This window comes from Artibeus jamaicensis, unplaced genomic scaffold, assembly GCF_021234435.1.
Source record: "Artibeus jamaicensis isolate MK-2021 breed Jamaican fruit bat unplaced genomic scaffold, CSHL_Jam_final contig_354, whole genome shotgun sequence".
Taxonomy (NCBI): domain Eukaryota; kingdom Metazoa; phylum Chordata; class Mammalia; order Chiroptera; family Phyllostomidae; genus Artibeus; species Artibeus jamaicensis.
The window spans coordinates 38,417,942-38,443,260 of record NW_026521803.1 but is presented as its reverse complement, the minus strand read 5'-3'; the positions used below and the strand labels follow the sequence as shown (position 1 = coordinate 38,443,260).

The window sequence follows — 25,319 nt, the reverse complement described above, 5'->3', positions numbered from 1 at the left end:
CGGAGGAAGAAAGGAATAACCAAGAGAAAGAGAGAAAACACAAAAGCAAAAACAAAATTAGAAGCTAAGCAAATACTGCTACTAGAGTGCATTATAAAGGCAGAGAATGCTTAGGCAGAAAATAAAGCTTACATAGCCTGGCAGTCCACAAAAAGAGTTTGTCACTAATTCAATGGCAGTTTGTACTTCTGGTCAAATAGTCTATGCAATTTTCATTTTCAATTAAAATGCAATTTAAAAGAAAGCTTTAGTAAAAAAAAAAAATAAGCTACCTAGGAGACATATACTGGGTTCTATGGTTAAAATCCTTTAAGTAAATTTGGTGATCTTATTATGACCAACAAGTTACAAACTGGACTGTTTTTAAACAAAACTCATCGGCTAGCAGCCACCACTAAATTGCTTCTGATTGTGCTATAGCCAGTTAATTTAAAAACCGCACAGTAAAATTCCCACCCTTTCATATCACACAGCTTTCTTTTTTGAAGTAGAGAGATAGAGACAGCCTGGTGGAAAGGACAGAACACGGGGACAGGAGCTGGGTTCAGACGCTAGCTCTCCACTTGCCAGCCCTGTGGCCTTACACATATTATTATATAATCGCCCGAATCTCGGTTTTCTCATCTGAAAATGGTGATGCTGCTGTCATCTACCTTAAAGGACACTTGTGCAACTGATTACACATGATACGCCTAAATACTGTGCCTGGCCAAGACTAAGCACTCAAGAAACATGAGTGTAATTATCAATATAACGAGTATGCCAAGGATTTCAGACTTGTGATATATTAGAAAAAACTTAAACTTTTTTTATTGCATGGTGGCAGATGGAGACTAGACTGTTGGTGGTGAGCAGGGTGTGGTGCCTAAGATGTCACTGTACAATGCTGCGTACCTCAAGTTTATACAATGTTATAAACCAGCGTTACCGCAATAAAAGACACATTTAAAAAATAAAAAGATTTTTTGATTGGTTCAAGTAGTTAACATTTACAAAGAGTTCTTTGTTTTATATTTCTCTCAAGCGTATAAACAGCATGGCTGCCAAATGCCAAAGGAACATGTGTGGAGATTTAAAAGAGCCTGTCACTTCTTGTGATGTTTTTACAAATAAAGAATAGTTCCATTTTTTTTAAGGAAGGGCCTCTCGGTAGCATTCCACTGGTCACTGACAGGTACTCACTTCAGTCTCTTGACCGAATCCGAAATGGGAAGTGAATGGTTGTGCTGTTAGTTGTTGTAATGTAATTTTGTTTATTTTATCAGTAGCAAACATAAACATGATATTGCACTTGGAAAATTCAAAAGGAACAAATAAATGATGAATGAAAAATAAAACCAAACATAACTCCCCCCAAAAAGTATGTAAGATGAGCACTTTTACACCCATCTCTGTGATCTAATCATAAAATGATACATTTAGCAGCCAACCCTATATCATAGAACAAGAGGACGATATTATAAAACATGCATCTTGTTTTTATAAAAATTACTGAATTTTATGAGTTCAGCAGAGAAGGGCAGTTTCTGGATCCTAAATTCTCGATGTCAGAATGTAAACACAAACTAATCCTAAATGCTGACCAATTTGTTCTTTTGTTAAAGGAACGAGTCCTCCTGCCAAGACAAAAGATGCCGTGGACTTTTCAGTAATGAAGACCCAACCCGGGCACATGTCAACATGGTCCGGTGACACCGTGCCCCAGAGGGGCAGAGTCCCTTTACGGGAAGAGTCTTCATTTCACAATAAGTGGTTGCCTTTTAACAATGGATTCACATCAGCATCTACCTCAAAAGTTTTACAAAAAAACATGGATAATTATGCGGGAATAAAATGATGTGAGAACTTCTGTTGCTACCTTAAACATTAATAATATCAGGTATCAATACAAAGAGACAGGAAAAAAAGTTCGAATATTGTTAAATAAAACTCCTATCTCTGTGCCATTTTATAAATAAGGTAGCTTAGATTTGAATCACTTAAGTGTATCTTGAAATGTCTGCTATCTTGTGCCAGCCAAAAAGCATTACGGAAGAAGGATAATCTAGTTAATTTTTCATGGATCTGGGGTTTGAAAGTCTAATTTCTTTATTGAGCTGCAATCTCAGAAAGCAAAATTTAAGAGCTATCAATTATTACACTACATACAGTATCTCGTTTGATCTTTAAGCCTGATGAGGTAAGTACAAGTATTATGGATGTTTTAACAGATGAGGAAATGAGCCTTCAAGAAGTTGAATAACTTGTCCATGGCTTGAGAAGGAGGCTAAAAAATGACTCAATCACATCTATGCTAAAGCCCCTGCCTTCTGTGAGCTGTGGCCCAATGTTAGTTACATGCTTCATTCCTTTATGACTGATACGCGATACCATTAAGTGAAGTTCCTTCCTGCATCTTGTGGGAAATCCGTTATGTCACACTGGGAGTCACATGATCAAGTCACCTTATCAATCAATGTCAGTAATAATTTGCTGCTTCTAGGACTAATGCACTGTCTTTTGTTTAACAGTGAGAATAACATGACAGATTGGGTTTCCTCTTTTTGTACAGCTGTCTGCAAACTCAAGAGCTAAATTTAGTGTTCGATTTCACTCAAGTCTCTCATATTATGTTCCTGGCATATCATTTCTTACATTCTTCTCAACAATTTCTAGTCTTACACTGAAGTATTTTTAAACATTTAGAGTGTCCTGTTTTTATGTTTTAATTTAAATAAACTTATTCTGGAGGGGAAGGAGGCTTAGTTGTAAATCATAAACTATTAGTATCAGGAGAAACCTTGTAAATATACTTCTTACTTTAATATACTTTTGTTCAAAATAAGGGTCATCGACCAAACAGTTTTTCCTACTGATTTCCTGCTAGCATGCTCAGTGACCGCTTCTGATCACAGATGAACCTGATGAAGCTCACGAGCAGCCGGAGCGAGCAGCGCAAACTGCTTCCACACAAACACAGGTTCCAGACCAGCGCTGACGCAGACATGGAAACCAACCCTGGCAAAGCCACATGTAAGAAACGAGGCAGGAGAAAATTCCAAAACGAAGAAAAAGTGGGGAGGCTTCATGTTATTTATTTAAATTATTCCCACCTACATAATTTGCTTTGCTGGTGCAGACATACATTTTAGAAACGAATGGTTTAAAAGCAATAGTTTTTAGACTCTTAGAATAAACTGCTAAAGAAACAGCTCTTCATTTAAAAGGATGTTTTCTTCTTTAGGGGAAGGAAGGGGTTGAAGAAAGACTCTGATTCTTTTATGGTAATTATTCTTTTTCAGCATACTGAATGATCAACAATTATTTACGCCCAGAAGGACATCAAACTGAATTTTTAATTTGGCATTCACCTTGACAAAGAACACCTGATTATAGTTTTCTTGATCAAACACGTATAATGACTGAGGAAATAATATGGACAGAGAATTTTCAACCTCCTTATAACAATAAAATTTTCTTTAAATTGCACGAATATATTTTATATATTTAAAAGTTTCAGAAGGTATATATTTTTAATATATCAGAGCTCTATTCTTCAATTGCAATTTATCTTAAATTGTGGAAAAATTCTGAAATTTGGGAAAAACTGAATTATCCACCTTTTCTTACAGAAATAAATGGTTTAAGATATTTTCAGAATAATACGCATATTTGGGATTTTAGTTCAGATAAATAGGTTTCCTAAACTATTACATTGTTTTGTGAAATAAGAGCATAAACTTAAAAAAAAAAAAAAGATACTGATAGTTAACATTTATTGAGCTTTTATTATGTGCCAGACACTGTTTTAAAGCCTTTACAAGTTTTGATTCTTAATATTAACAGAAACCCTTTGGGATGGATACTGATTATCATCTTCATTTTGTAGATGAGGAAACTGAGGCGGAGTCGTTTGAACTCGCCACCAAGTGGCAGAGACAGACGCTGAACCCAGGTGGGCTGGCTCTGTGCCAGGACTCGACAGCAATACGAAACACTCTAAACCAGTTTTAGTGTTCGAACTCTGTGTTCCGGCGGAAGGAACGGCTGCTTGAGTGGGGCTGGCAGGGTAATAATACGGGTGTAAACATTCACAGTTTTAACCTGAACGCTTCACCTAAAATGTCACATGCTGTACTGTGAGTGTGATACTGTTATGTTATAGAATTCCACGCTTATGATTTTGTAATAAAAGGTTCTGTAATAAAAAAGCAGCTTTATTTGTGCCAGACCACATATATATATTTCTAGGTGATAAGATAATTTCTTCTATGATAGGTACAAAGGACAGGTACCTCAATCGTCACAGTTAACTTAGGTAGGTGGCGATGTAAGGCTATCTGTTAAACTATATGAACAGTCTGTTCTCTCATAAACATATGGGCTGGGAATCTACAGGGAGGTTATTCTGGATATGACATGTGAGGGAGTAGCAAAATAGGAGTAATCAAATTAAGTATTTCCATAACTGTGACAATTAATTTTTAATGCTACTCACGACTATAACTATTATTTTATGACTTTGAAAATATCCTATATTGCTTTAGTTTATTTTAGTAGCCATGTGCCTTAGTAAATAGAAAGGTATAGTCAGAAAGATGTACAGAGGATGAAAATTAAAATAAGATTTAAAGAAAATTTGAGAAATGAAAGTGATAACAGAATAGCATCTGAGGAACCATTAAGACTAGGAAACTTTCTTAACTATGTTAAAGCTCAATTTCTGCTCCATCACACAGTACACAACTAGACACTATTCAATACCGTAAAATACACATCAACGCAACATAGCATGCAAAGCCTTTGCTGTTTAAACTTCCCCTTCTCCCGCTCCCAGAGAAAACCACCACAACCTGGACCAGCAGAGGCCTTCGCGTGCATACCTCGAACATCCTGGCAGCGGTGCACCGCACAAGCGCGGAGGTATGGACAACGCCGTACCATAGAACCGTTAACAGTAGCTCGTGGTAGGCTGGGTTTGCACTGCAAGGGAGAAAGTCGGGTTTAAGAGGGACAGCCACAGGCCTTCTGGGTGCACTGAGAAATACTACATTTATAAGGGGTACTAGTGATAAGAGTATTTGTAAAACATGGAATTACTTTGTAGAGTTTAATGGGTTATGTCTAAGATTCTTTAAACAAGTCACCCTACAAACTTTTAGCATACTCAAAAACTATACTTTTAGCTTCTCTAAGCTAAAATGATGATAAAAATCCTAATCTTTAGTAGCATAAAAGTTAAAACTATTTAAATAAAACAAAAAGAAAATATACCTATGAGAAAAAAAAAAAAGAATGTTGAAGTAAGAGCCAGACAGGTCATTTACAGTCTCTGTGGATCTAAATTTCTGTATCTGTCAAAGCGGAGAAGCAACGCATGTCCCATCTATGTCACATGGTGGCTGTAGGATCAAGTGACATCAATTCCAATCATCCCCATGGAGGGAAAGCTGGCTGTGAAACCCATCACAGTGCAAGGCAGTGTCAGTAAGTTCGAGGTCAGTTTTCAGTGAAGCCTGGATTAACACTACTTCAGAAACAGATGACGGGATTCTGAGTGGGACTAGGCAAATCACATGGGATAGAAACAGGAGCCTCACGACCTGGCTTTCACTTGGGCTCCTTTTTCCTCTTGGGGGAAACTAAATTCTCTTCAAATCTGCATTTGATCTTATCTCTTCAAATGCTTTAAATAAAACGTAAGTCTATGCCCTTTCCCCACTCTCTTATTATAACGTATTGTTTACAAAATGTTAACAATATATAGATAAACAAAAGCAAATCTCAACTCTCAAAACCGAGAGAGCTGGCACATGTGCCAGTCTTTTTAGACTGCAAAGCAGGTGCGCTATGGACCCAATACAGAAACCTCGTGTAACTTTTTACCCCAGTTCCACAAAGGAAGCCTTCAGGCTGTCCAGAGGAGCGTGCGACAAGGAGAGCAGGGTCATCACGTCCTCTAAGAATCCGACTAACAGTTTTCGGTCTTCTTCCTACAGAGGAAAAAGACTGGTAGTGAATTTCCAAGCAATCAGGCAGAACTAAAATCATAATTTCTTATCTATCATTAGAAAATTCTACCAGATAAAAAGAAAATACCTTAATTTGGAGGCACTTTAATTAAAGATATTTATAAGCACAATGGTATGGAGACAGAGACTATCTTAATTCATAGCTTTAGACCTGTACTGTCCAATATGGTAGCCTACACCACATGTGATTATTGATATTTAAATTTAAATCCAAAGTTAACTAGAATATAAGATTCAGTTCTTTGGTTGCACTAGCTACTACTCATTCAAGTGCTTAACAGCCTGATGTGGCTGGCAGCTCCCTTCCTGGACAGCCCGCATTCAGACGATTTCCATCACTGCAGAAGGCTTTATTAGAAAGTCCGGGTTCAAAACATTAAAAGGTACAGTTTCTAATTAAGGTTTATTTTACCAATTTTACTTCTCATTCATTTTAGCTCTAAATACTTAAATACAAGCTACTAAAACAGTTATCCCCCTAAGAGTGGAATATCAACGTGTAAGAAATGATACTTGCAACACGTTAGTGGTGAGAAACTGCATGCTTGCTGAGATACAGACAATTATGTTCTTAAAAGAAACAGCTGATTTCTTTTGATTGAAAAATCTATATTTTTCGGACTTTCTTTAATGAACCATTATTTTCATAATGAGAAAATTGTCCTTTTTTTACATAGCTGTTTTTACATGCTATTAAGAAATATGCTTTTAAAAAGCAAGCCTGCTAAACTAGTAAAGTTAAATAACTTTGTAAAAGCAAAAGTAACCTTGTGTGTTAAATGAACCTGTATCTAAAAGGAAAGGCTCTGACATTCTATCAGAAAATACAGAAGAAATCAGAGTCAAGGTTTTTGTCATTAGGAATATATTAGGTCAACAATAAATAGCCTCCATGAGTAAGAGTAGGTGACCACCTACTGTTTTTTTCTGCACAAACTGAGAATGAGTTCGTGATAAGGAACTGACAAGAGGACAGATCAGCATGAATAAAGATGGCCATAGCGGTTTTAGATCAGAGGGGTGTCAAACTCATTTTCACTGGGGACCACATCAGCCTCACAGTTTGCCTTTAAAGGGCCAAAAGTCATTTCTGGAGTGTGTAAATGAAACCACTCCTTAACTGGGGACAAGGAGTTTGGCGCTGCTGCTGGGTAGAAACCAGGTGGAAGACCGGACTCGGTCCTCGGGCCTGTGTTTGCTGCCTGTGGTTCAGATCCTGACAGTCTCCTCCTAGTGAAAAGTTTACACACTGACCAATCAACATCAGAGCTAAAATGAAATAGTGACCCCGCCCATTTCAGTTGCTTACTAGGTCAGGCAGAGTGTATATAAATGTTTTAAGTAAATTAAAAATCTAAAAAGAGACTTCTGCCAAGATGGAGGCGTAGGTGGAAGCACTGCACCTTCTTGCACAACTAAGTTTAAAAACAACAAAGTTTTAGCAACAAAAATGCAGCCAAACCACAGAAAGTTGAACTACACAGAAGTCTAACAACAATGAACCCTTCAGCCAAACCGGTAAGAGGGGCAGAGTGGGGTTGGGCAGGAAAGATCCACCGGATTGACCTGGGCGCGCGACCCAGGTGCGCCAGCAGCCGTGGGTGGATCCCAGGTGTGGAGAAGTGGGCGGACCCACTGAGGGCTGATCGCGGTCACACATCTGCACACAGATAAACCGGTGAAGGAGGGAGTGGTGAGATGCACCTTGCAAGCCCCAGCAGCAGGAAGCGGCAGAGGGAACTGCCATTGTCCCTCTCTGACCCAGCTCCCACATACAGCATCACAAACCAGTGACCTGGGTGGCCCCGCCCTGGTGAACAACTAAGGCTCCGCTCCTCATACCTAACAGGCACGAACAGATCAAAACATGGCTCAAGAACAACTCAGAGCCCCAGAGCCGATAAATCTAAGCGATGAAGAAATGCCAAACTTTCAGATGCACAGTTCAAAACACTGGTGATCAGGATGCTCACAAAACTGGTTGATTTTAGTCACAAATTAGAGGAACATATGAAGGCTAAACTAATTGAAATGAATGGAAATACACAGGAAACCAATAGTAATGGAAAGGAAACTGGACTCAAATCAAAGGAGTGGACCAGAAGGAAGGAAAAAATGACCAAACAGAAAAGGATGAAGAAAGAAGAATTCAAAAAATGAGGAGATGCTTAGGAACCTTCAGGACATCTTTAAACACTCCAACATCCGAATTATAGGGGTACCAGAAGGTGAAGAAGAACAGCCATGAGTGGAAAACTTATTTGAACAAATAATAAAGGAGAACTTCCCCAATCTGGCAAAGGAAATAGACTTCCAGGAAATCCAGGAAGCTCAGAGAGTCCCAAAGAAGTTGGACCCAAGAAGGAACACACCAAGGCACATCATCATTATATTAGCCAAGATTAAAATAAAGGAGAGAATCCTAGAAGCAGCAAGAGATAAGGGGACAGTCACCTACAAAGGAGTTCCCATCAGACTATCAGCAGATTTCTCAAAAGACACCTTACAGGCAAGAAGGGGCTGGAAAGAAGTGTCATGAAATCCAAAGACCTACATCCAAGATTAATTATCCAGCAAAGCTTTCATTTAGAATGGAAGGGCAGATGAAGTGCTTCTTAGATAAGGTCAAATTCAAGGAGTTCATCATCACCAAGCCACTATTATATGAAATGTTAAAGGGACTTACCTAAGAAAAAGAAGATAAAAAAGATGAACAGTAAAAGGACAGCAAACTCACAGTTATTAAGAACCACACCTAAAACAAAAGCAAACTAAGAGGACAGCTAGATCAGGAGCAGAACCACAGAAATGAAGATCACATGGAGGGTTAGCAACAGGGGAGTGGGAGAAGAAGGGGGGAGAAGGTACAGAAAATAAGTAGCAAAATAGACAAGGGGGAGGGCAAGAATAGTATGGAAAATATAGAATCTAAAGAACTTGAGACACGTGGTCATAAACTAAAGGGGGGAATGGTGGGGGAGGGGGTGTGCAGGGTGGAGGGGAATGAAGGGGGAATAGAACAACTGTAATGGCATAATTAATAAAATATACTTTAAAAAATATGAAAACACTTAACTGTGAAATAAGAGCTATAAAATACACTTCTAAATGAGCATGGATGTTTTTTAAGCTTGAAATTTACTACAATCCTTTTTATAATTTTTGAAGTCTCAAGATAAGAAATATTACTTATGTATTTGATTCAAAAGTAGTTATTGTTTACCAAAGAAAATAGGGCAGTGACTTATCCTAACAGAAAATGTTGTTTAGTAAGAAACATATTAACTGTTGCTGGAATGTGTTTCCTAAAACAAGTAAGTAACACGGGCAATCTATGAGAGCTACCTCAATTCGCCTTTTTCAAAAAACTAAAAACTTATCTTTAGATAGCTGGACTTCATACAGTGACTCAAAAGACAAATCCTTATTCATTTATTTGACAAATCTATACTGAGGGCCTACTATGAAGCAAACCTTGTACTTGGCACTTCATTATGCTTTAAAACACTACATGTGGTTCAAATGAACAAACTTGCAGGGGTTAATAAGCAAGAGAGAATATTGAGATCACACGTGTTGTTGTTACACACTGGAACGGTTGCCACAGTTAAAGGGAAAGGAAAATGGTATGCATACCACTGTGCCTGGCAAGTACTACCACTGAACCTCCACAAACTCAGCAATCGAGACCACACTGTAAGGTCATCATATAAACTAACAGAGAGAAGTTTACAAGAATATTGTGCTACTTTAACAGAGTTGGAGCTTCTATTGCAAGGTATTGTGTGACATTTCAAGGTATTGTGTGACATTTCAGAACTATATTTTAATATTATATGATGGTTCGAATCTGATTTGGAAAAAGAGTACAATAAATACAAACTGCTGCACTTTGAATTCAAAGGGTAAAAGAAATGTTATTAAAAAATTGGGGAAAATTCAGGAAAAAAGGTCTTCCTTTTTGATGGTCACATTCTAATTTCCAAAACAGCTTTTATCGTGAGTCAGTATTTCCACCTTACTGGTGGGACTTGCCTCACAATGAAAATGACTAATATGCCTTAATTTTTTTCATTCATTATTCACCTACTGTTACATAGACAGTGGTAGTCTGTTATGACTTAGGTCTGTCTTGGGGACCCCCCAGTGAATCACGCCTCCTCATCCACGTCCTTGTTTAGCTCTCTCCTGGTTAAATCCTGGCCAGGCCTATGACTTGCTTCAACTGATATAATGCAGTAGAGGTGATGTGCTAATTCTAGGCCTAAGCCTTAGCTGAACAAACTCTGCTTTTGCACTCTTGGGCGTTGCGAGCCATCATGTCGTGTCTAGCCCTGCTGTTCCAGGAGCTCAGTGAAGACAGAGAGACCTAAGACTACATGGAGACTGATCAGCCATCCTGCCAGCCACCAGCCGAGTGCAACATGAGCGACCACCAGGAATACCACCAGAAGAGACACGTAGCTGAGCAAAGCCCATGAACAAATAAATGGGTTATAACAAGCTATTATTGTTTTGGGATAATTTATCATGCACTAACAATTAATAAAAATAAAGTATGATTAAAAAGTACTTTGCTAAAAATGATGGAAGTATACTACAGCATTTTGTGTTTGCCTCACCTAATACATGTGCTTTCTTTGTTGTTCAAAACAAAAATTTCATCATGAAACACAAGGAAACTGCTAAATAAGTGCAATCTACCACTTCTAACAAAGTATCAAGAAGTACATCATCTCTAAATTTATTTGTTCAATGAAGATTTTACTCAGAAAGTTATTATTCAAAGATGCTCTCCACTGTAAATAACTGATTGAATAAAATGACTAAATATGACCTGACTGATGTGGCTCAGTGGATTAGTGCTGGCCTATGAACCAAAGGGTCGCTGGTTTGATTCCCAGTCAGGGCACATGCCTGGGTTGCAGGCTAGGTCCCCCAAAGGGGGACCGCCAGAGGTAACCACACACTGATGTTTTTCTTCCTCTCTTTCTCCCTCCCTTCCTCTCTCTCTAAAAATGAATAAATGAAATTTTTAAAAAAGAAAGATACAAAAGAGAATAAATAAACTTTGTTTTCCTTGATGGGTAACATTTTCACTTACACACATGATAAAAAGACATATTATCAGGTATCATTCTAAAAAGAAAGTACCTTTACATTTTCTAGTCAAAGGATTTTTGCCCTTACCTGAATATAACACGTAAGAACTCCCGTTGCATAAATGGGGACGGTGGCTTTAGTGAGGACCCCATTTCCTGCTGAGGAATCTAAAATTATTAAAATAATTTTTAAGTTCAAGTATAATTTAAATGCAAAGCAAAAATTCACAATGCAAATTATATTTAAAATTATAATGGTGACAAGGATTATAAATAAATATAAGCATTACTTTGAAAAATAACTGATTAAAACACATGTCTACTAGTCATAAAATTGTAACAATACTTTTTAAAAAGCTGTTCGCATAAGAATTTTTCATAGATGGGAAAAAACTTTAAAAACCAAACTGAGATCCTATACTCCTGTTCCCATAATCAGAAATCAGAGCTTCCTTTATGAGAGCCCCAAGTATAAGCAGGTCTTCCTAAATGTTTATGCTTTCAATCTGTAGTACTCCATAAAACGTACAGGAGGTGCCTAGGCATAAATTATTACCCAGAGGCCCCTCCTGCATCCTCTACAGAGATTTTCAGCCAGGCCGAGTACAGCAGGGGGAGGGGAAAGCATCCAACCACAGACGAGTGCCCCGTGACTCCTGGAAAGTCAGATGTTTTAGTGCATCATCTGCAGATGATTTCAAAAGAAAGGTTCCAGAGGTGATATGACATTCCTATTTGTGCAGCACCAACAACCCTGGCTTACTGACTGTCAAGCACTGTTTCAAATGCTTTATATTTTCTTTCATGCGCTAAAAGTATTTTTATTAGTCTATTTCCTATCTTCATATGATTTTAAATTCTCTTCATAAAGAAACAGAGTTGGAAAAGGTGTATTACCTAACTGTCCTGAAGGAATTTTAGCAAAAAAGAAAGTTCCAATTTCTTATCGATTAGTATTCAAGATCTGTTTACGCTCTTGGTAAGAGTGATTTTTCCCTTTGAGGGGCTACTGGTGTTACTTGAGTGTGAATATGGTATAGTTACGGGGTAAATCTGAGGCTAGGAACATAAGCTTGAGTTGAATTCACAGTTATGACCTGTGTATACAGGGATTAGTAATCATTTCCTATCGGAATAGCTAAACATTCATAGCTAATAATTATAAAACTTGTGAGTTTCTAAAATATGTAAATATTCTTAACTTATCAAAATTAATAATTAGCTAAAAGATAACACCAACTATTAGGCATTCCAAGTTAATTCTTTATGAAACTATTAAATATAAACTTGGGGAAGTGTTTGTCAAAAAGAAAACCTCATCAATGTTTTCAAATGTAAAAGGACTTATTCATTTTGTAACTCCATCTGAGAGAGAAAGAGTTTTCTAAAGCACTCATATGAAATCACTACTGTAGGACTGAGATAAGAATTATCTGTACCAGGGATTTTCAATTGGTATGCCACAAGAATTTTTAAAACGTGCAATACTCGACAATTTAATCAGAGGCACTGACCTCTTTTTCTTTACATTGTCATATAAAAAAATGACAACAGCCAAAACAACAAGTCTGGTATGAATGAAGTGAAATTATACCGTATTTTCCTGTATACAATGCATACATGTTTGCCCAAATTTTTGAGGGAAAAATAAGGATGCGCATTATACATGGGTAGTACTGATTCTGTATCTCTGTGTATGTTTTCCACTCTTTTATTTATGCTCAAGCACTGAAAGTGTAATTCTAGAAAGTAATAATGATATCAAATATGCAAATTGGAATATAATAATCGATATTGTTTCTAAATATAAACAAATAATTGATTTAAAAATTAAAACAAAAAAATTTTTTTCCTGAAAGTTTGGGCCAAAAATGTGAGTATGCCTTATACATGGTAAAACATGGTACCTAATTTTTTTGTCAGATCAGCAAAATATGTTTTTAGTGTAGCACAGAAGTTTAGTAATTAGTTTATGTGTGCCATGAGATTAAAAAGGTTGAAAATTATTGATCTGTACCTTAAAAAAAAACACCCAAAAAGGGGGGGGGATGCCATACACTTTTCCCCTAACAGATCCCACAGTTTATCCCTAAAAATGAGAAAAATCCACAGGGACACTAGATGCACAAATGAACCAGCTCTTGGGCCAGTGGGGCCACAACCAGACTCCCTGAAACAAGGGAGTGAAGAGCTGAGCTGCCCGGTCAGGCCCACAGTTTCTCTAAAAACCGCAGGTGCGTCTCACTGCCACCTGGCGAGATGGCCACCGGATGTGACACAGTTGTACAAGCAAGCGCTCTGCAGTGTAGGTTTCCTTTCCAACTCTACTTGCTCGTTAACTTATACAGTTTGCATATAATGAAAACAGTACTTTTCATGAATAGAGATTCAATTGCTTTTAAAAGTAATAAACTTACCAATGTTCTCTTCAGATAATCTTAAAATCTCTTGGAACTGAGGTTTTACCTAAGCAACCCAAAGAAAGATCCAAAAAGTCTCAGGTTCATGGACCAACTGATGAGTAAATAAATAAAATGTTTACTGCTAGTCTATATTTATTTACTTATTTTACTTTAGACCATTGAAGTTTTTAGAAATGTAATAGTTCTTAAGTGGCTTACGATAAATGTGGATTCAAGTTACTAAAAATAATACTTTTAAGAGATAAAATATTTTAAAAATCAGTTAAGGTCACCAAGTATTTTCTGAAAAGCCTTTGGTTTCCTTCACTAAAGTAATTTCCAAGATGATTTTAAAGGCTTAAAAATCATTACCTCCTAAAACCAAGCCTAATGACAGAAAAGGTTATTTAGGTAGATATTATATGATCAAAATTATTGAAAAAAACATTTGCTGTATTTAAAAGAAATGGAAATGGCATTCATTCAAAGTATGTAATAAGTAACATATTCATTATGTGATATCCAGTTGTTCAGATTAGTTTTTTATTTTAAATTCCTTAAAATTTAAATGTAAATGTCAAATACTGAATTTCACTTAAATATCTGAAGTTAGAGCTAATGCTGGTTTCAATATTTTATTATGAATGTCATCACAGAGTACAATTTTTGGGTCACTGAAGTCAACCACTTATTGGTAAGTGCTAAAGTGAACACTTACTTACAGTTGTTAAAAAAAAAAAAAGTAGCTACTTTGGAGATGCCAAACAATTTTTGCCACTACTGATAATAGTAAAACCAAATTATATTTGTTTAACAATTAGATGTTAGTAAAACAGGTAAAATATTCTTGTTTCTTCTACAGTAATATCAAGGTCTGGCTGTCCCCTGCTTTTGGCAGGTCATGCATATTAACTTATATACTGAAGTTAAACTGAGGTGAAGATCAGTGTTTAAAGATGAATCCGCAGAATCATACTTAAAGAACGGTAAGACAAGCAGTTTCTTCATTTCACACATGGAAAGACTAAGCCCAGATAAATGATACTATGTAGTCACAAAAAAAACAGAGCTACAACCCATTTTCTGAATTTGTCTAGTCCACTATATGGAACTGTTTTGCTCTAAGTGTTTCAGAAATTCCAGATTTAACAGTAAGGAGCTGTACAAAATTCTTAATTTTTAAATGTCTTGATTATGCCCTGGTGTAGCTCAGTGGATTGAGCACAGGCCTGCGAACCAGAGGATCGCAGTTCAATTCCCAGTCAGGGCACATGCCTGGGTTGCAGGCTGGTTCCCTGCAGGCCAGTTCCCAGCAGGGGATGCACTAGAGGCAACCATACATTGATGTTTCTCTCCCTCTCTCCTTCCCCTCTAAAGATAGATAAATAAATAAATAAATTAATTAATTAATTTAAATAAATAAAAATAAATGTCTTGATTAACATTTAATTATAGCCACTACACATTTTTATGCTTTTATAAGGTCTCTAAAGAACTGGCTTAACAATATGCCATGGAGACAAATGAAGTAACAGGATTAAAATAAGAAATTGAGATCTAAGGACATTGAAGTCTTAATACCCAAAACTACATAATAACCTGGGTAGCCACATGTGACAAACAATACTTTTAGTAGTGACTGAAATATGCAGCAATCGTCTCAAGTGTTCATGCTAGGCTAAGAGCTCGTCTATACAAGCCACTTTGGTTCCAACGTCACCTGTGGTCTTGACTGCCGTGTACCGAGCAAATAACTGCTCCCCAATTTGTGTGGACAGTCAAGGGTTTTAGTACCAGAAGCACATTGAAAGGGTGCACTTGATTTCCCGAGCTGACACTTTCTACGCTGAAACAGTGAGTGGGTCTCACGTCCAAATCTGAATACAAAGGAAACTGAACCTAAATCATCCTCTGAAGGTCAGATATAAAGATAAAAATATTACCGACCAGATTTTCATTTACTACGCCCATTTTCTAAGATACTAGAAGATAAAGAGAGTAGAGGAAAGGCTCATGCAGTTACAGTCACAGCACTGACTAACACATTACATTTTTATGGAGCTTGCATACTAGAAAACATGGAATACAAATACTTGCCTTAGTGTTCGTGAAAATTTTGCCAAACGTTCTGCAAAGGCGCCAGAAAAATCTGGAGAATTCATGGACACAGGCAGTTGAAGTAACATTAATTTTGCCGACTACTTCTATAAGTTGTGGCAGCCTGAGCAGGAACGAAGAGAAAAGAGGCGGGGGCACATACAAGTCACTGCTTCCTTGCCAATTGCTGAAACAATGCAAATCTACCCATAACTACTGTTCTGCTTCTCATAGACAATAAAATTATAAAGCAAAGGAGTTGTCTGAGCCCCTATGAAAAGATCGTAAGTTTACACTTTACTCTCTAAACTTCTTAATATAAATTTTAACTGCTTGCCATAAAATATATGGAACTTTAATGGTAGGATTCTGATTCTGAGTATGGAGTTCATGAGACTGAAAATGATGAATTTTTATGCTTGGCACAAGAGCTGAGCTAATCCAGCCTCCAGCCTCCATTAAGGCCTCAGAATGAGAAGTCAGGGTGAGGATTCAAGTCCATCACCACCGTGAACCAACAAGGCCGAGGACAGACCCTCCTCACAGGGCACAGCAGGGCCGTCTCTGCACACAAACCAATACACACCCAGTGGTGTGAATCTCCTCTCCCAAACAAGTTGACCAGAGAGGTGCCAAGTTACGTCTGATTCTATTTTTTTATATTGTGGTATATTTTCTCCCTCAAGGCCGGGCTAAATATAGTGAGCTATCTCCCACTCAACTGAACCAAACGATTAGGGAGGCGGGAACTTACAATTGATTGACAACCCACAGTAAACTCTCCCAGCCGGTTGTGCCCTCGTGTTCCAGCTGGTAGTCATAAAGTTGGAGTAGCACTGCCAACTGCTCACGGCTTCCAATAATAGTAGACACATCTTGAAGGGGCGACATAGGCCGGGGGAACCTCGTCACTGTAAATGATAAAAACAAAATATGTCATGCAGAAAATGGCACTTTCGAAAGTTGGAAAATAAAGTCCTGTCTCCTAATGCTAATTTAGCTTATAAACTTTAAATATGACACTGAGATAAATTAACAAAATCATTTTCTGAAAAAAAAAAAAAAGAAAAAAAGAAAAAAAAGAAGTAATTTTTTGTCCCATTTAAAAATCTCAAAAATTGCCCTGCCTGGTGTGGCTCAGTGGTTGAGTACCACCAGCCTGTGAATCAAAGGGTTGCCAGTTCCATTCCCAGTCAGGGCACAGGCCTGGTTGCAGGCCAGGTTCCTGGTAGGACACGCAGGAGGCAACCACACATTGATGTTTCCTCCCTCTCTCTCCCCCTTCCCCTTGCTCTAAAAACAAAGTCTTTTAAAAAAAAATCACAAATTTTAAACAAATGAAAAAAAAATCTCAAAAATTAAGATTTATGAAACTAAATAGTTATAAATGAATGCTATAATGAATTAGTTTGCCAATGAACAGTAAAATTTTATTTAGCTTAGATGAAAATTGGCCCAGAGATAAGATCTTAGCTAAATATGGATTTAAATCTGGTATAAAAAAGCAGATACACCTTTAATTCCACCACACTATTTATGTCAATGAAAGAATAAATACATTAAAATGTTTCTTCTGGGGAATAATAAATTAATAGGCTAAGAGCAGGGAAAAGATTATTTAATACCAAAAAATAATGATATAAAATACAATAAAGCTTGAGCTGAACAGATCTAAGTATTTAGTCTCTAATACTAAATGCTTTATTTAAAAAATTTTCACACTTGATAAACATTAAGTTAATATAAAGTACTAAAACCAGTAAGCAGTAAGATAAGACATAATTACTATGAATGTTATTAACTAAGTCCCTGACCAGGTAGCTCAGTTGGTGAGACCATCATCCTAATATGCCAAGCTTGCAGGTTCGATCCTTGGTCAGGGCGCATCTAAGAACCAACCAACAAATGCATAAATAAATGGAACAACAAATTGATGGTTCTCTCTCTTTCTCTCTCCCTCTCCCCTCTCTCTAAAATCAATATTTATTTTTAAAGTATTTTTTCTTTTTATTTTTAGAGAGAGGGGAAGTGAGGGAGAAAGAGAGGGAGAGAAACATCAGTGCGTGGTTGCCTCTTGCATGCCCCCTACTGGGTACCTGGTCCTCAACCCAGGCGTGTGCCCTGACTGGGAATCAAACTGCAACCCTTTGGTTCACAGCCTGCGCTCAATCCACTGAGCTACACCAGCCAGGGCTAAAATCAATATTTTAAGAAATATTATTAACTAGAGTCTCATGTATATACTTTTAAGATTATTTCTTAAATTATGTAAATAAAACATCAATGTACATCACTATATTTAAAGTTTGGACTTATGATCCTACACATCACTGTTGGGTCCCAGGTGACTAAGGAAACGCTTCTTGGAAGGCTCTGTAGTGAGCGGTGCACGCCAACAGCTCATTACCTGCTGGTCTGAAACTCCCAATGGCCCAACTATTCCTGCACAGAGACTAACACCCTATAAAGACACAAATAAAGATGCAGCACTTTCTCCCTCTCTTTTAAAAAGATTTTATTTATTTATTTATTTTTAGAGATGGGGGAAGGGAAGGAGAAAGAGAGGGAGAAGAACATCAATGTGTGGTTGCCTCTTACGTGCCCCCTACTGGGGACCTGGCCCGCAACCCAGGTATGTGCTCTGACTGGGAATCGAACTGGAGACCCTCTGGTTCACAGGCTGGCACTCAATCCACTAAGCCATACAAGCCAGGGACTGCATTTTCTCAAAACATATTAATAGTTAATGATAATTAAAAATTAAGAAAACATGAAATACACAAATTTTTTAAATGCTCAAAGACGGTATTAAAATGTCATGCTTTTTGCCTATACTGTGCAAGGGTCTATACAACACATTGAGAACAGACAAAGGTCATCCCTTGCTGGCTGAACTCACCCATCTGCTATCGTAAGACATAAACAAAGAAACTAATTTGAGTAGCACGGTATTCCTCAGGATCTGAGGCTTCTGCTTTAATTCTCACTACCTTGACCCAGGAATCAATCAGATTTGGGTGTGTTGAGTATCTGTACTTCATATTTATATACCACCACATCACAGCAGGTCTGACATACTTTCAAACTACTGGCTACAATCTGCTATACTATGGTAAAAATAATACTGTCTCTTCAAAAATAGTGGCAAATTATTGAAAAATAATGGAATGGTTAAAAGTAAAATAGGTATGTCAACACTTACTGCAGGAAGAAAGAAAAAGAGGAAATGAGAAGACAGGAAAGTCCCGAAGCAGATGAAGTGGCTTCGTGCGTGAAGAAGGGGCAGAACCTGAAGGGACCCACTGTGTGTGCTCAGTGCAGGCTTACCGTGAGGTATGAGTGTTCATTCTCCTCACCGGTATCCTTTTAAAATACTTAAGTCTGCCCCACCCATATTCAGTTTTCTGTGTAAAACTGACATTCACACGCACACACCATTTTTAGCTGTGTTCTGTGTGTTGCTGGACACAGTGCTTCCTATTCCCAACAGTACAGGTATCCCGCAGTTTTTTTTTTTTTCATATGAAAGCTGCAGTTCTAAAAAATTAAGTGTCTGCTGATGTTCTCAATGTTATAATCCTTTTGTGACTCAGAAGGCAGTAAGAGGCACAGACAACTTCACGAATCTGAAAAAGCTGCACAGGAGCCTCATACACAGTGGCAGCTTGTTGTGACCCTTTACCCTGGGGAGAGGGTCCATGGGTCACCAAGTGCCGTGGGTCGAAGGTCACTTACTGATTAGCTGGACACTGACATTGGAAAATAGTGGCTTTTGCGGTCAATTTCACATATTTCTAAAAATAAGTCATATTCTTTCTTTGGAGAGAAAAAAAGAAAATTCTGCCACATATGCTTATATTCTTTTCAAGGACATAGTAATACATGCATCTTCCCCCAAAGCAGATGGAACAGCTGGGGAAGGAAAAAGATTAAAAAAGTGGAAATGAAAAGCTTCATAAACTGGCACCAGATTTTTTTAATTGATTCAGCTCTATTAATGAAAGAAAACACTTCTGCCACTGAAAACAAGGTTGCAAAAAAAATTACAGGTTGAGAATGGAAGGTATAAAATTATAAAACAATACCATGATAAGAATGGATAAAAAGATGAAGGCATATAATTTATGTCAGGTCCACGACCACAAAGTTCCACATACGTGTATGTGTATACGTTTAGTAATTACGCTGTCACGTAGAGTGATTTTAAAAATTTTAATCAAAAGCAGTTCTTTGGGAAGCTAAGCTCTGATGCTCCACATCCCCCTCTCCGATTTCGGTTCAGTACCTTCTATCTGCGGCACTTCGCCCTGCAGCTTGGCCTTGCTGGAGAAAGGTGCGTTCTGCAGCACCAGCGCAAAGAGAGACGGGGTCAGGGACTGCAAGGCAGAAAGATACATGTGCAGCTTGTGCTCGTCCAGCCCGTGTTCTCCTTCCTGAAACACAAGGAGGTGGAAGCTCATTTTAGTCTTTTGAAATGATGTATTTATAATGCTCTTCCTTTCTGTGGCAAAGAATAAAACATTTGAGGATCTATATATTAGGCTCATAGCATAACACCTAAATGGGGATGTCTGCGAATCGCGATTTCTCTAAGCACGTGAAGATGTGTTGAAGGTGCTAGAATCTTTACACGGAGAGCCTTGGGGTGACCACCGATCATTCCCACTGAGATGTTTGGAACTTCTCTTGAGTCAGGACAAAGACTGAAGGGAGCCACAGGAAGTGTTTCAAACGCTCGCTCGCCGGCTACACCAGCAGCAGTGCTCACACCTTCCCCTCCCCTGCGCCTACAGAGTTGGCCACACCTCCAGCTGAGGGCATGGAAACAGGTGAAGACAACTGAACGCAGAGAGAACATGGAGAAGACATTGCAAAGGCAAAGAAAAGAAAGGTAAGAGAAAGAAAAAAAATGAGGAGGTTCAGTATTAACATTCAACCAAATGTTTAAGTAAAATTAGAATTGACAGAGATGACAGCATTTACTGCTATTCAAACCCACTGAGATGTCATTACTACATTTTAAAATAACTCTGTCAGACAGATGAGTCATTCACCACCAAGTTCCAAGTTAATTTCTTCACTGAAGAGCTACTGTCTATGATGAAAACTGCAGACACGTAGCGATGTGAAATTAGCCGTGTTACAAAATGGAACAAGAAAAGCCAGGTATGGATAACTCTAAAAAGGAATGCAAACATTTTCTTAAAAAGTACTTCAAAAAATTCCCTAGGTTTCATAAAGAGGAATAGTTTACTCTAGTTGTCTACTTAGAGTTTTGCTTTAATACTCAGAAATCTATAGAAAAAAGTTGAATCTTAATATATGTATATATCCACTGGCAGAGCTCTTACAATGCTTTATTTAAGAGCCTTACACAGCCTTTCAAATTTGGGTGTAGAAAGAACAAGAGTTTGAAGTCAGAGACAGATATCAGATCTTGGTTCCGTCATTTGACAGCTACGGAACCCCAAGATGCTGAAACACTGGTTTCCACATGAAATAATATATTGCATATATAAAGTACTACCTCAGTAGCATATAAAAGGCATTAGTGGAATGTTAGGTTTTTTTCTAGACTCAAACTTTTAGTACAAAAATTACGTCAAGAGGTTTCAATTGTTTCTTTAACTTTCCCATTTTTTTTACTTGGAAAGAATGAAGAGTTCATTTTAAACAGTGAGGAAATGTAAATAAGAACGCTTGTGAGACTCCTCCTGTGATTACCTCTGCATTTTGGGTTTGCAGTTGATACTTTAGCTAAAATACTTAAGTCTTCAGAGAAGGCTAGGAAGTGCTAGCTTTGCCAATAGTGCCCTGGCGCCCAAGGAGCAGCCCCATGGAGGCGCCTTTCCGCCTGGCACTCAGACCCGCGACCTTTCTCCTGCAGCTGCCACAAGGCGGAGCTTCCTCAAACCTCTCCTGGCTGCAGCCCAACAGAATCTTTTTTGGCAGTTTATTAGGACGCTCAGCTAAGTGGTACTTTCTGTCTTGCTCCCCAATATTCTGTTAAGATGCCCTGGAACACACATTTTAATTTTCTATCAACTATATAAACAAAGGAAGTGTTTACCCTGAGAAGTTTTTCAATCTTGTTCAGCAACGTGGGTATCAGATGAGACTGTAAATTCCCAAGTTCTGTGGTCCAGGCAGCATAAGCCGGTAAAAATACTTGATGTGTTGCACTGACTACTCTTTCCGAGGGATCCCCCAAAGCTGACAGCAGCAATTCAAAACCCTGCCAAAATAGCAACAATGACAAAAAAAAAACCAACCCAAAACAGGCAAAATGTAATTTTTTCAGAGAATAAACTTTAAAAAGGCAATGAAAAACAATAAATACACAACTGCAGCACCTTCAGAAAACAATTTAAGAAAGAAAGCCATCTATAATCCTATACTTCCTGTTTTCTTTGAAGAAAAGCTCATGTATAAATTGGCAAGGAAACAAAGGAGCAAGGGGGGGAACTGCAGGCCTGCTGCCAGTTTCCTGTGCAAATGAGTCACAGCATCCTTTCTTCTGAATTGCAGAACTGAAACCAGGCAGCCAGCTCCGACTGGTCAAGGCTGACCCAACTGCCATCCCTGCTGGAGGGTGCAGGCCATCTGAATCAGACTTGGAACATCACCTGGGATTTTTAACACGAAGTGAATGGGGCTCCTGCTGAAAAACACACCTGTTGGTATTTGTCTGGGTCATCAATGTACCCCATAATGATACCGAGGCTTCTGATCACAGCTTCTCGTACCAAATCTGCCTTATCTTCCATTAACATCTGTTGCAACATTGAAAGAACCAAGGAGCTACGGATTTCTTTCTGAAAATAAGCACAAAAGTTTTTTGCTGTTTATTTACACCCCCAGCAGAAAAATACAGAAAAGGTGACAGACATCCACATATTCACTGGAGTTGCCTCAAGTCCTCATTTTTCAAAGACAGGACGTTACAAGTACACTCAAGCACCACACCGCTCTCTCCCTACCTCTCTGAAGGTAACACCTCTGCGATGCATCTGTGATAATCACCTCCAGGCGTGTTTTATATCTTTGCCGAGTGTGTGCAAACCCTTACAGGCGGTGCAGGGGCAGGCGCTTCTGGCAAGTCACCAGAGTCAACCCTCTGCTGCTATCACTGGACAATGACTTCTGTCAAGCCGCCTGTTTGCTCAGAGCAAGGTGCTCAGAGGTGTAACAATAGGGGGGTTACAAAAGGCACTCTGGAGATCAAAGCATTTGCCTGAAGTAAGACTGTGGAAACATTACAAAATCATACAGTTTCTATTTTTTGAAGAACTGAAAAAAATTCAATAAGGATAATAAAATATGAGAGTAAACCTGAAAAGTGCTTTAACAAGAATTGCACTGGCATGTTCAAATGCTACTATTTAATATGATGTCACCCACTGCTGTGTCTTAATTTCACACATTTTTTTCTACAGTAAAGAATGTTAATGGCTTACTGCGAGTGATGGCTAAGCCATCATTTTACAAAGTCTTGCTCTTCTTTTCCTTCTTTGTACTATTATTGTAACTTGATTAATTTATAACAATTCTTTAAACCAAAACTTGTTTAGGTCCTTTTTACATATGATGGTTAGAATAAAATAGAAATAAAAAGATGTGATCATTTTCATAAATGTACAGTGTGATTTGGTATGCAGAGGTTACCTAGTTTTTGTTAAGTCCCCTAGTTTTTGTTTTGACTTTTTAGAAACAAAAATATATGTAACTTTGGCAAAGTTTAGTCACATTTAGGTTGGTGAATATACTTTTAGGTACAGCTTTGTTTATTTATCGTTTAGGCTAAAAATTGCCCCCTCCCCTCAAATACTTTAAAATATCTTAACTCAAAGACTGATTTAAAAATTAGTTTCTTACGTGGTATCAGCATGGGCCTTACGACTGAGGTACACACATTTCGGCTAGGTTGTCCTTCACTTTGACCTGGGCTGAGGTCGACGGTGGCAGTTAGTTTCAGTATGCCACAAGGAACCCACAGGACAACTCAGGAGGTATTACTTCATTTAAAGCCATGACCACACTGAGACTTTACTATTACCAGTTACAGTGGGTACAGGGCAACCGGAGACCCATGGAGGAGACACTGTCTGTCATTAACCCTGCTTAGCATCCCAGGATTAGGAGCAGTGTGGGGCAGTTTCCTTGTCCTTTGTCAGCGTGTGTGTTTACCTCCATCGTGGAACAATGAATTACAGGATGCTCAGACTCACTCATGTATACCTTACATACAGGCTTTATATAACAATAATATACCAACTTTTCCCTATAAGATAGAAAAACATTAAAAAATTTTCTTCATGCCCAGTTTCTGGTGAAAGGTAGGAAAATAAGAACGCCAAGGTACTGCTGATGAAAGTTGAAGTCCATGCTACCCTGGTAGGGGAAGTTTAACACTATCAAAATCGAAAACGCAAGTGCTGACAGCAGCAAGCTGTAGAGGTATTAACAGTATGAGACATTTTTAAAATACACAGACACCCAAACGAGAACCTGTAACTAGGGTTTACTGTTGGAGATACACAACACAATGTATCATAGAATTAATGTTGGGCGAGGAAATTTTAAAGAACATACATGACAATGCGAACTGGTAAGAGCACAGATGCTTCCTTCCTGTACGCATTAAGCACTACTGCCACGAGGCGGGCATCTCTGGAGGAGACGGCCAGGGGCCAGGGGGCACTCGCGGAAGTCCCTGCCCTGACTGGTGTCTGTGCACCGGCACTGGCTCCCATTACAGCTTTTGCACCGACACTGTACATGTCAGCAGAGAAATAGACAAAACTGTTTTAATGCTGTTATGAAGATCACTGCCACTTGACAGACCTCTTTTAAAGAGTGCCAAGAGACCTCTCAAGGTGCTCAGACCACACTTTGAGAACCGCTGAAACAAGTTGATTTATGTATTGACACTCATGCAGAATCAGTGGTTAGTGTCTGCAATGCCATATTGTACCAATGCGACCATTTTCTTTGGACTTTTCTTTCATTGGGACAGCAGGCCATGGGAAAATTTGGGTTAAAATGTGTAAGACACTTGAAAAAAGGTTTCTCTACTATTAAAAAGAAAAAAGGTTTTAAGAAAAAAAGGACAACTCTTACAGGAAGGTACGGTGCCAAGGCTCCACAGGACTCTGCCACGAGCAGCCGTCTCTCTGGGTATTTGTGATTAATCTAGAGTAAAAAGGAAACCAAGCGTCAACAATATAGTCTCTCTTCCTCTGAAAGATCATTCTTTTTCACCACAAAGCCACTTAAGAATGCAATCAAGCTCCTTCCTTTTCCACTTCTGGAAATCCCTGTGTACACCTGGATCAGGAATAAGGAGACCAGGGAAACCCCGAAACACGTGCTCACAGGGGTTACCTGTTGAAGCAAAAAGGATGAAGCAGGATGAAAATTCGGCAAGGTGTCCATGGTGCGCTTGCCTAAGACCAGGCTTTCCTGACTGTTGGGGACAAGGCTCTCCTTCCGCAGAAACACTGGTATGTTTTTACACTTAGAAAACCCAGGTTCTGAATATTACAGATGTGGTTTGTAACACATGGCAGGAATGACTCACTGGCACTCACTTTTACCCAAGGGATTAGGAAGTGAGTTCATCAATGATTTGAGCAGAGCCCCTGAGCAGGGGTGAGATTTCGTTTTTACAGTAAGCTGTCCCCAGTCCGTCTGTGTTTGCATGTGCA

General features: G+C 38.5%; 1 protein-coding gene across 9 annotated transcripts in view; it reads right to left on the bottom strand.

Annotated features, from left to right (window-relative positions):
- The window catches only part of RELCH (RAB11 binding and LisH domain, coiled-coil and HEAT repeat containing), an 89,644-nt gene that overhangs the window by 15,801 nt on the left and 48,524 nt on the right, over positions 1-25,319 (bottom strand). For all 9 annotated transcript variants that reach the window (XM_037156395.2, XM_037156396.2, XM_037156399.2 and 6 more), the window contains 10 exons: positions 24,733-24,804; positions 22,287-22,427; positions 21,683-21,847; positions 19,898-20,045; positions 16,367-16,523; positions 15,613-15,736; positions 13,531-13,579; positions 11,202-11,281; positions 5,866-5,972; positions 4,863-4,962 (listed from right to left, as the gene is read on the bottom strand). In XM_037156395.2, the coding sequence (XP_037012290.1) occupies positions 4,863-4,962; positions 5,866-5,972; positions 11,202-11,281; positions 13,531-13,579; positions 15,613-15,736; positions 16,367-16,523; positions 19,898-20,045; positions 21,683-21,847; positions 22,287-22,427; positions 24,733-24,804 (1,143 nt within the window). The remainder of the gene's footprint in view (positions 1-4,862; positions 4,963-5,865; positions 5,973-11,201; positions 11,282-13,530; positions 13,580-15,612; positions 15,737-16,366; positions 16,524-19,897; positions 20,046-21,682; positions 21,848-22,286; positions 22,428-24,732; positions 24,805-25,319) is intronic.